Genomic DNA, 12,302 nt, shown 5'->3' with positions numbered 1-12,302 from the left:
CAAAATGACAAAGGAAGAGGGTGAAAATATACTGATTTTTTAAAAATACATTCTTAGAGAAAGGATAGGGGTTTTAAATGAGGGAAGATGTTGCCAGGGAAAGGGCTCCAAAAATACAGAGAAGCATCCTGCAAACTACGAAAAGTAGTGGATGTAAAACACCCTTTTGGACAATGAATGATTAGTAAAGATCAGCTATGATAAGGGAATTTCCATATGGAAATGCAAAGTTTTGGATCTTGGTCATTTGTGCTCTTTGTTAAAACAATGTGATTTTTCTTGTTTTGCAGAATTATTTTTAATGATTTTAATCAGTTGCTGGTCACGTGGTCCTCAATTGCAATGTTTGCACCTAACTTCAGTTGGACCTGCTGAAAATGTCATGGCTGGTGCTCCTTGGGGATCTGAAGGCAGAATAGAGCTCCAAGTGAACATATTCCAGCTCTGAAAAGGTTGAGTAGCCACAGGGCTGTCCCTTGACAGGGCTCCAAGAAGGCAGTGTTGCAGTCCATCTGATATGTGTGACATTTGACTCAAACATTCCTATTTAACTTTAGAAATCTTGATCTGTCTCATCAAGGTGCTGTGCGTGACAAATGCTTTGAAACTTCACAAAGGTCATCCAAGAAACTGAGGAAAGAGGAAAATCCAAATTCTTGCTATTACTGATAGCAAGATAAGGATATAAGTGACATAGGGAGAACAAGTGATAGGGAGAGTAAGTTTTTCAACCCTCTTGTCCTCACAAACCTGCAGACAGAGCACAAGGCTAATTAACAGCACATAAATCAAAACCACATTGACTTTGTACTCTTTAATGAATTGCCCCAATTGCTAACATTGCAGCAGCACTCACTTGCTCATTGCTAGTGGAAGAGATGCTGGACTCTGCTTCCTCTTCCCCTTTGTCCTCATTCTTTGATTTCCAGAATCTCCCCTCACGAAGGAAGCGCTGGTGCAGCTCCAGCTCATCACAGGCCTTCTTCCAGCCCATGCTGCGCTTCACGTGCAGCCGGTGGATGTTAACTGTGATGTCTTGAATGTTTTCTGAGGGGATCCAGGCCCTTGGGAATACACAGAACAGACAGTTCAGAAACATGAAATACAGGTGAAGGATCTCAGCCTGAGAAACTGACTTCAAAAGCAGTTTTTCATAATGGCTGATCTCTGACAATTCATTTTTGATTTCTTTTTTAACTCAACAAATTTGAAAAAAAAATGGACTGCATGCTGTAAGACATTTTTGTTATTATAAATACTTGTTAGCTCTTGGTGTTATGACCTAAAGTCTCTCTCCTTTTTGGTGAGCCACAAACCTTACCCAGTACCTTCTCTTATCCATTCTCTTGCTAAATGCCCTAAGACATTAGTCTTAGAAACATTTTTTTACTGGGGGTTCATATGCTAATCCAATTTAGCTCTTGACCTCTTTCCTAAAACTGTCAAGGAATGAACCAACTCCTCACCTTGAATAGAGACATTTTGTGTCCTGGGCCCCTGTCTATCAGGACTGAACTTCCATGGGGACTGTTATGCTTGTTTGGACTGAATTCATGCCAGTGACATGGTTCCAAAGTTACTTTGTCCACTTAAATGTGTTCAGAGAATCCTCAGAGTTAGATAGGCAGGTCTTGACATTTTGAAAGGTTATACCAAGCACCAGGCAGCACTGGACATTGGATATAGAGTCATTGCCTTGCACATCTGCCTAGCAGATTAAATACTCAACAAATGACATGTTTGTGAAAAGATTCTTGATTCTTGCAATATAAATTTAATGAGTAAAGACAAAGAAACAATATAAATACAAATAAATTGTATTCATGAACAGATTCAAGGTAAAAGCATTCTGTGATAGAGGCACCAGTAAAGATCCTTTACTTTATAACTATTAGAAAGTCTTGGTAGTTCATATAAAAAGTGAAAAGATGTTATATACTGTGCAAGTTACATGAAAGCAATTTAAATAAACAGTTACTAAAACTCTGTTACTGAATTGTCTAGGCCCTTTTGGGATGCACCAAAATATACCATCTCCCAACAACCATGAATTACTTTAGAAATGTCTCTTCTCTTCACATTATAACCATGTAAATAAAACAGTAAAATAATCCAAACCAGTACATCCTCTGTCACACTGCTACAAACCTCCCAAATGCTGAACAACCAGCTGGAGAGAAAACCAAAAGCTGATCTCTAAGAGACAAGTTTCCAATGTAAAGAGGGATTCTCTGAAATTGCAAACTGGGTCCCAGCAGGAGGCCTGTCAATGTTGTAGCAGTGAGACACAAACATTTGTGATATATATCATGGTACTAAACCACAAAATTGTAGTGCCTCAGCTCAAAGGAGAAATTGCCTGAAGTCAATACTGTTGATAGAAGGAGTACATTTCTGTCCAATTTTCACCTTGGCCTGGATTAGAAGACTGCTATGCATTTGAAGAAACAGCTTAAGTTCACTTACTGTCTTTAATTAAAATGGCATTAAGGAACATCCTTCTGGCAACTGTGGAAAGAGAACCTCTGAGCCACTGAATTTGGACACTTCAGAAGTGTTAGACTGAAATTTAAATTTTCTGAAACAATTATGGCAAAGTATTCAGTATTTCTAATGCTGGCAGCAAGCTGAGCCAGGATTTACAACATGACAGATGAGATAAATTCTTTTAATATTGTTTGTAAAAAGCAGCACATGAAATTAATAAATTACCTTTGGTGGTGATGGCCAAAAAAGCGAACATCAACTTGATTGTCCTCTTTCTGCATGACTTTGGCTGGCCAAAACCCAAAGCCTTTCATTTTGGCCCAAACCAACTCATGATTAGGTATCTAGAAAAAGAAGTTGTATTTGTTAGTGGATATGAAATCTTATATTGCTATCTCCCACAAATATTCTGCTGTAATACTATACTTTAGAGTATGGTTACTGTTTGTGTCTAGTGCTATTTTCATTTTTATCTTCTTACATTTCCTTGTTAGATAGATTGCTTGGATCAACTTTAAAAAAACCCCAAAACTGCAAAGTCTGAAAAGGGTATAATTGTCTATTGAAAAGAGAGATCTCAAGCAGCCTAAAAATTAACTTGTCTTTCTAGCTTCATTCAAGAGCAAAGTTTTAGTTCTGTAAGCTCCTTATTTTCTTGTGAAACTGTTGTAACTGGCTGTTACCCAAGTTTTATAACCTATATTGTTACAGCTTTGAACTTCAATCAACACTTCACTTGTGTAAAATATCCAGGCTTACAGAGTCTTAGCCATGCTTTTGAAACAAGCCCTGTGAAATGGAATATTCAATGCATTAATGACACCAAAACTGCAGGATTTCATACAGAAAAGCAAACAAATAAAAATCTGTGTCAGCAACATACACAAGGATAGCAGAACCAATTGTCAGGTCGTGCATTTGACAAATAGAAACAGTTCTTGCAAAGCTGCAGTTCATCCAGCTGAAAAACAAACAAAAAAAAAAAGGTAAATAAGCAAAAAAAAAATCCTATTTATGTGATTTCAGTATCATCCCTCTTCCTTAAGTAGTAAAATTTTTCAGCCCTGCTTGCTATTTGGTGGAGTTACTTCTGCAAACTAAAGGTGTGAAACTGAGGTGGGCTGTGAGAGGCTGAAAGACAACCTGAAGAAACATTATTCATGTTTCAGAAAACCCAGGCAGAGGGAGAAGACTAACTGACATATTAATGATCTATTATAGATGAAATGCAAAGAACAGTTCTTAAAATTCATCAAATATTTAAAGTACATTGTGAAAGAAGTAATTCAACTGTACAAAAGGAGAAAGTGTGCCAGCTCCTCAGTTGTATTTTTTGGTCTCCCATATGGAGAAATGCTTTAATGACAATTACAGAATTTAGTAAGAATCTTACCTCAGATTCAATTTATATTAGTAAGTACAATTATTTCTAGTCCAAATCTATATTGCTTTTTTTCCAAACCAAAATTTGAATATCAGTGTTTTTAAAATTATAATCTAGTTGCAAAAAAAACCCCCAAAAAACCAACAAAACCCCAACAACAAAAACTTAAAGAACCAACAAACCAACAACAAAAACCTAAAGAAAAAGTAAATGGAATTCTGAATCAGCTCCTGGACTCTCTGGAGGAAATTAACAATTCAATTTCACACAATTTTTATTTTGTAATATGAAGAATAATTTCTTAGGTTTTGAAATGAAAATGAAGTATCTTGGTTACCTCTTGGTTACTTGGTGGTACTTACTTCATGGCAGGTGTCTTTGTAAAGCATCCTTGCTATATCAGCTTGTTCACTGTCCGCTATAAATTAAAAATAGATGGTGTAAACAATCACAGTATGATCACAGTGCTCACAAAGATTTGCAGCTGTCATTGCTGTGACATTCATGCTATAATTGTCGTGCTTAAGGAGAAAAAACATAATTTAATCACTTGGACAGGCCTTCCATTAAAATTTTCTAACAATCATTTCAATATTTGTTTTCTGTGTCATATTTATATTCCACAATACTGCTTTTACACTGAACAATGCAAGTACACATCTGAGGAGGAGGAGCAGCAGGGAGACACAGTTGGTCTTATTATGGGTTCAGTTCCTTTCTCCGCTTGTGTCTTAATGTCACACTGCAGTTGTCCTAAAACATCTCCTTCTGCTCTGTGCTCGGAGTGAAGCTTCACAGACTGTTTAACACTGAGCCTCCCTTTACACCCTGTATTCCTCTCTTGGCATATTCACATCTCTCCCCACCAGCCACGGTGTGGATCTCCTGGGGCTGGATTCAGACTGGTGCCATCCTCCTCCCAGTCCCCCTGATGGTGGCCATGTCTGCAGGGGAGAACCACATCCTTCCTAGGATGGTGGCTCTGGAAAACAGGACATGGCTACAGCTTCTGGATATGGTGGTGGTGTTTTTTGACTTCCAATCATTCACTCATTACCTTCCCAGTGCCTGGCAGTTTCTCTGATGGCTGTACCTCCACACTGCACCAGCAGCACTCTCCTGAGGTGGATGTAGCTACATTTGCTGTCACAATATGGCAGATATTGCCCAAAAGTAAAAGAATTTCTATAGTTTCTGCTGACACAGCACAGCAAACCCTACCCTACCCTACCCTAAGAAAACATATGTATATTGGCAAAAATCTGCAGTATAGACTGACCTAGGACTTTGCTGAAGAAGAAGCAGGATGGAAAAAGTGTAATTCTCACTAAGAGGTTTAGCCAGGGAGGATGAAAATAGTTCTGTAGTAGGTGGGCCAAAAAAGACCCTAAAAAGTCCTTATGCACTTTGATTTTAAAGGGCTTGCAAATTAATTTGTTCACACTTAAGACTAATTAATACCAAATCCATCCTACAAAGTTTCCTACAAATAAAGACAAATCAAACAAGGCAAGCAGTAAATGTAGTATTTTACCTCCATAGAAAATCACTGTGTTGTGTAGAAGCAGTTGAGCATCTGCTTTGAACTCCTCATAACTCCTGTACTTTCCTTCATTTACTTTCTACAGAAAAGAAACACAAGGCTGTGAGAAAACTCTTCAAAGTGCTCTACCTGCTTTATGCAGAGAAGCTTTCACTGAAGTCTACATTATGCAGATCAGACACTGCTTTTCCTGCATACAAAAAGAATACTTACAACTCTTTGGCATGGTTTGTTAGTACCTGAGCACGGGCTGCCCTTTATGCAATGCCCAGAAGTAAAATAGATCCTTTAATACTTGACCAAGTTTAAAAAGGATTTTCCTGGTTGGAACAAGGTGCAGCTGTAGTAGCTGCAGCATAAGGTGTGGCCCAAAACATTTGTTCAAACTATGTTCCCTGAGGTGAACATTTTGTACCTTAAAATATCATCTAGTTTCAAATCAATGTTGACTGCCTTTCAGGACTGAGCTTCCAGGATCTTCCCTTGATAGTCTGTGTTATCTGATGAAAGCTGGTTGTCCCAGTCTTCCAAACTCATAAAGAATGCCTACATGGAGCCATGCAATTCATTTTCTTAGTATGGCTTTGTCCAATGGGGAATGCAGCATTTTCAGCTAGGCTCTCTCAAGAACATCTATGACAATTCCAATCATCAAACAAAACAACATCAGCTTGTAGAATGGTATCAAAGCCAAAATACCTTCTATGGAAGCAGGAGAAGTTGACAGAGTGAAAGGAAGGCCTGACCTATTTTCAGGCTCAACCAGTGTTGCCAGCACTTCCAGACAGAGAGCAGTGCTGGTCTCCAAAACTGTCAGTGAAGCTATTGTTTATTTGTGCATTTTAATAATAAAACAAAGGCTCTTCACATCTGTGCTTGTAAAGGGCAAGATATACCACAGCACTGCCTACAATCCAGTTGCAGGAATGAGTAAAGATGAATATGCTGTTTATTATGGTCATGTGCAGTTGATTTATGAGTCATGATCAGACCATTGGCTCAGAAAAAAGGGACAATATATTTATTAGTACTTTATTTTTGGAACAATTAATGCAAAACAGATGTTTTGGGTGAGTCTGGTTTTTCATGATCAACAAAGTGATTGGTTCTTTATGAATCATTCAGATGTTTATAAAGCTGACACCCACACAAGGGCATAATGACTGAAATCAGAATATGGTCAAAAACATTGGGCCAGAGAAGCACACACAGGCACTTGAGTCTGTATTAATTGATTTAGCTAAACAGTATTTTCTCTGAAGATTTTAGCTACCTGCAGATGCTAGTGTAACCTTAGTACAAAAGGAATTGAGGATACTCTGTCTGAAAACTAGGCACCACTGGAAATGGTTTTATTCCATTACCTATTTATGAGGAAAAGTTTGACACGTTAAGCTTCCATATCTAATGCTGGATACAATACTGAAATACTAATCATAAAGAGAATTAAACAGGATTAAGACTTTTTAGACTTTCACTATTAAAAGACACCAAAACCAGGGTGGAAGTTAGAAAGCAAGTCACTCTACCTCCTGTATAGTAGGAACATCAACAGCTGAGTGCACCAGCCTTCGATACATTGGGTGTTTGTTGTCCTTCCCTTTCTTGTTTAGATCTATAGCCTGAAAGGACCACGAGACAGTGTTTGTTATTGCATTTAGAATCTGCTTAAAACACATAAAAGAGGATTAGAAAATGAAATAGTTTGGAATATTTCAGGTGGGGACTACACAAGGGCAAACTGGGGATCCACAGCCCATGAGATTAGGTGTGTCTCAAACCTGAAAATTGTTCATGTCAAAAACCCTGATCCAAACCTCAGGGCCCGGTAAGTGTATGTGAAAACACACACAGGAGAAATAAAAAGCACCCTCCTGTAGCCCTCCTTCCTGCACAGTCACAGGGCAACCCCAATGCTCCTGTGCAGTGCAGCAGGGACTGAGCAGAGCTCCCTGCTCACACTCACCCGCTCCTTCATCCGGGACACGATGAAGCGCAGGTATGTGCTCATCTCTTGTTTACTCGTGTTTTTCTTCTTGATACTCTGCCAAAGAAAAACAGCATCATATTAGGATTTTAAACTTGACTTCAAAATCCAGCCAATAAACATTTCCAAGCATTAACACTTGATTTGAGAAGGCAACTTTGAATCACATAAAACACTGTTTCTTAGGGAAAATATTTTCTGAGAAATTAGTAACACTAACACGCCACTACCACCATATCTGTTACTTTGAATTATGTCTGGGCTGAGAACTTCAGCTACAGAAAAACTGCAAGTTCTATTTCCACTTGTATCCATAATAGTTTGTCAAAACCTCTCATAAAAAAAGTGTCTAATTAGAATAAAGCAATGAAGAAAGTCATTTTAGGGAGCAGCTGAAAATTTATTTAATGGTCTTTTTATTAGCAAGGCATTAATAATTTTAGTAAAATAAGAAATAATTTAAAAAATAATATCCTGTACCATCTACAAATTATGTGCTTACTAAGCAAAATGACACCATCTGGGAGGAAGACAAATTGGCTCTAGCCAGTAGAAACTCAGAGCACTTTTTACTGCTCAAGAAACATAGCAGTCTGGGAGCTTTGTGGTTCTTCCTTAACAAAATTTAATCCAGATTCTGGAACACAGATCACTACTTTTTAGCAGTTCAGGATCCAGAGTTTTTCCCTCTCATCTCAGACTATCATAGAGACTTTACCCCACCCTTCAAAGTATAACCAGGCTAGTGGGAAGCCCTGCACACTGAAAATGTGCTGCTGTAGAGAAGGTGTCTCTGCAAATGCCTGATGTGTCTTACAGAGCAGCCTTTCCAATCCCAGCACACAGCAGCTGTGCACAGCTCTGCAGAGCTACAACAGCTGCCTGCAAAGTGCTACCTCCTCCCTGCTTTCACCTACAGTAGCTCTCCCAAACAAAAGCACAGTGAAACAACAGCATGGGTTCCAGGTCTGTTAGCCTCAAGTGTTTCTAACTGCTCGTGTCTCCTGCAAGGCATTCACTCCTCCTCACAGCTCCTTGTGCACTGACTGCCAGGCTGAGTTCTCCCCTTCTCATGCCTCATTTCACCACTTGTGTGCAAACTGTGTGGACCAAACTGGCTCAGTTACACCTGCATCCTGAAAATGTGATGGTCTTTAGCAAGATCCACATCATTGTGAAGATGATGGTTGCTTAGCAAACACCAGAAAAAAATGAATCCATGCTCTAATATGTAAATAAAAGAGGCTTAAAAATTATCAGTCACTAGAAGTGCGCTATTTTTCATTGAATTACTTTCTGGACATAGGGCTCACAGACACTGAGTACAGAGCACCTGCTTTTACAAATTTACTTGGCAAGAATAAAATTACACATTAGCACAAAAAAAGCTGATAGGATTTGATTGTGTCTCCCCTGTTTCTATTCCTCCTGCAAGAGACTGAGGACACTGAAAACCACAGGCTGCTCCCCTGTGCTACAGCAAACTTGAAACCTATACATCTCAGGATTGTACTTACTACCTACTACCTTTCTTGAAACAGAAGTGTACACAGCACTACCTGCAAAGCTGCTCATTTGACTGCTTAACAGCAATTAGAATCATTACAAACTGTGCTGAAATACCAGCTCAGTCACAAACCTACTCAGGCACTGCATGGTGCATAACAACACTACAGCTTCCTCCTGACTGGGAAAAACTCTCTTGTGGGAAGGGCCAGCCCCAGGTATTCCTAAACCTACAGTTCCTTTAAGCATTATTTTCATAATATTAATGGTTGCCTGACCTTCCTTCCAAACTCTGGACTGACAGAGAATTTATCCTGCACTATATACTGAATCACATTCTGTACATTCATGTTTCACTCTGACTACCAGGAGAAACGTGCATTCTGCTGGAATTCAAATCACCTACTCAGTTTCTCATAAACCAACATTGCCACTGCAAATGAAAACCCAAATGTGCATTAAATTATCTGCATTATGAAACACTGCTGTCATTTTGTCATTCCAGGCACTGGAGTGCTGTGTGCTTGCTAATGACACAGCATTTTAAAAGACTGAAACTTATGAGGACACAATAAAACTCACATGCACCGACTAGTCCTACACCTCTTTTTCTGACATGGCTCTGGAATTTATCATCCTTTGAAAGCATTTCAGAATTCATGTGGACCATTTTTCATGCCCTGCTGGGCAAGACAGTCTGAAAGAGACTGTTGAGATAGATGGTTTACAGTCTTATCCTTGAGATCATAAGAAAAGATAGATAGCTGGCTTTGTGTAGTTATTGATGTCAGCAATTAATATCATCTTAAGCACCAATGAAAATTATATCATTAACTTGCCAATTCTGGCAAACTTTAATTTTTCCACTTTTCCTTCAATTCCCTACACTGATTTATTTTAAGAAAAACATGATCTCCATGTTCCTCTACTAAATTTTGAAAGGTAATAAATTTAGGGAATTGGAGCCTATGAGCCAGCAAAATGTCTTTTTATGGCGAGGTTGCTCACCCTTTGTAGAAAGCCAGTTACACTTCAAGCACTTCATTCACTTTTCAATAATTAGCCATTTAGGAGGTAGCATTCACATATTCTTTGGAAGTTATAATGGAAAATGTGTAAGTTTTTAATAAGAAAACCCCTCCTTTGTATTTTGAAGACTTGTAGTGTTCTCAGAGTCATCAACCTAGAGCCACTTAAAGCAAGAAAATAGATAATACTAGATGGGGACTATGATTTGCATAAAATCTATTTATATTGCTCTGACACAAGATAATATACCCACTTTCAGGTCCTCTTTATAGGCAGAGTGATATAGAAGCAAATATAAATGAAAATTAGGTCTTCTAATTTCCTATTTGCAAGAAACAAAAACAATGATAGTGGCAAAATCCACTTTCTTCTCCCTGTCAGATCTACTAAGATACTCTACTGGAAACCTTGTTCAAGTTCAACTTTGTTTCAAGGAGACTGCTGAGATTCAATCCAGCCCCCAAAATGTCAGGATCCTTATACTTTTACATAGCCTATTTGTGGATAAATTATCTTTATATGGGACTGTACCAGGTCTGGCTGGGATGAAATTATTGTTGACACAGCAGCTCGTGTGGCACTGTGGTTTAGGTTTGTGACCAAAACAGTGTTGGTAACACAGGGATGTTCCAGCTCCTGCTGAGCAGTGCTTGCACAGGGTAAAGGCAGTTTCTCACTCTGCCCCACAGTGATCAGACTGGGGAGGTTGGGAGAAGACACAAGAAGGCTGAACCTGCACTAACCAAAGAGCTACTCCATGCCATGTAACCTCATGCTCAGCAAGAGAAAGGAAGAGGAGGGGGCTTAGGGGGAATTTAGTCATCTTTAATTCAGGAACTGTCTGGGCACTGATCTATCCATCAGGGTGGGGAGTGACTGCCCTTGCACCACCTTTGTTTTGTTTTCTTTACAGCTGGGAGTTGAGGAGACATGGGAATGCATCCCTGTGGTGCTTAGCTGCCTGCTGGGGTTAACCTGCAGCATGGACAAGTCCCGAGTTACAGCCCTGCTACAGAGAAATCTGCAAACCCCCTGCTTTGAATCATGGTAAACTGAAAGACTTGGTCAGGCCGATGTGTTTAGACAGGGGATGACGGAGTGAAGTAATAACCTTCCCAATAGCAATCCTCATGTAGAAGATTAATGAGATTTGGCAGGTGAAAGGCCAAGCCTGCAGCCTAACTCTTTTCTTGTGGGTGCAGGAAATACTTTCTATGAGCCTTATTCTCTGCAGCACATCTGTTTCTTAGAAGCTGGAACCTGAAGGTTACATTGCTCTTTATATTCAATATTCCAGATTAATTATACTGCCTAGCTGTTCAAGAGGGGAGCAATATATTGCTACTGTGCAGGTGTGACTTATTTAGCAATTCTGACATGCTTATAGTGCAGGACTTCTTTGCAAGGCTTTACAAACCACATGAGGCTAGAGAAGCCAGGGGCACATCCCAGAAACACCCCATCCTGCAGTAGCACCAGGGATGATGGAAGTGACAAACCTCTGCACTCTGAGTTAGCTCTCAGCTCCCAGAGGGGACATTGTGCTGCAGTTGCTGCAGTCTTTCATTTGAAGAGAAAAAAATAGGAAAACTCTAAGAAATGCAAGGTATCAGTGCCAGCATTCTGCCTAGCTATAGGCATTCAAATTATATTTGCACCATTTAAAAAGGTTTCTGTTTCCCTGTAATCTCCCATTAATGAATATTTTTCCCTTCCTCTCTCACCTGTCCTGTGTATACACACATCAAAGAGCTGCATTTCAGCTCAGTGATGGATTATGTGAAGGCTGCTCAATGACAGATACGTGTTTTAAGGCATCAGTTGCATTTTCAGAAGCAATTCAGGTTTCCAGGGGTCTATTTGCAGAGGGGAACTATGAGCATGAGTTTAACATACACTCACCACTGCTCTTTAGAAACTTCTTGCTTCACACACTGGCCCTTGGACTTTTTTAGGGCTTAAATTGCCAGAGGAATTTGGTGCTACATATGGAAAGCTTTACTGCTCTGCTGCCCTCTCAAACTTTCAACCCTCAGGTCCTCAGGTTTCCTGTACCATTAAGAAAGGTATGCAGGCACATGGAATGGGTCTCAGAGCAATCAATGCACTGTGTGCCCTAAGCATCACACAGAAAAGCTTCTGCAGGAACAAAATATGCCCTGAGATTTGCCTCTTTCATGATCAGATACAGTAAAATTAGACTTTTTAAAGCATCAGGTGCTTTTGGAAATGTTACAGCTGAATCCACAAATTGATTTCTACATGTATGGTGCATTAAGCACTTTCTGAATATGAAGCAGCATATGAATTAAATATGCTTTTATCTGCACAAAGAAGGTGGCAGGAGGCTCAAAGTGGAGGTTTCC

The 12,302-nt window shown here is 39.4% G+C and overlaps 1 protein-coding gene across 7 annotated transcripts in view; it reads right to left on the bottom strand.

Annotated features, from left to right (window-relative positions):
• The window catches only part of ZMYND11 (zinc finger MYND-type containing 11), a 104,926-nt gene that overhangs the window by 11,327 nt on the left and 81,297 nt on the right, over positions 1 to 12,302 (bottom strand). For all 7 annotated transcript variants that reach the window (XM_064387829.1, XM_064388218.1, XM_064388079.1 and 4 more), the window contains 7 exons: positions 7,381 to 7,458; positions 6,944 to 7,036; positions 5,406 to 5,493; positions 4,234 to 4,289; positions 3,371 to 3,448; positions 2,713 to 2,831; positions 857 to 1,064 (listed from right to left, as the gene is read on the bottom strand). In XM_064387829.1, coding sequence (XP_064243899.1) covers positions 857 to 1,064; positions 2,713 to 2,831; positions 3,371 to 3,448; positions 4,234 to 4,289; positions 5,406 to 5,493; positions 6,944 to 7,036; positions 7,381 to 7,458 — 720 coding nt within the window. The remainder of the gene's footprint in view (positions 1 to 856; positions 1,065 to 2,712; positions 2,832 to 3,370; positions 3,449 to 4,233; positions 4,290 to 5,405; positions 5,494 to 6,943; positions 7,037 to 7,380; positions 7,459 to 12,302) is intronic.

This window comes from Passer domesticus, chromosome 1, assembly GCF_036417665.1.
Source record: "Passer domesticus isolate bPasDom1 chromosome 1, bPasDom1.hap1, whole genome shotgun sequence".
Classification (NCBI taxonomy): Eukaryota; Metazoa; Chordata; class Aves; order Passeriformes; family Passeridae; genus Passer; species Passer domesticus.
The sequence above is the reverse complement of the archived record's forward strand: the minus strand, read 5'-3'. Positions and strand labels throughout refer to the sequence as shown.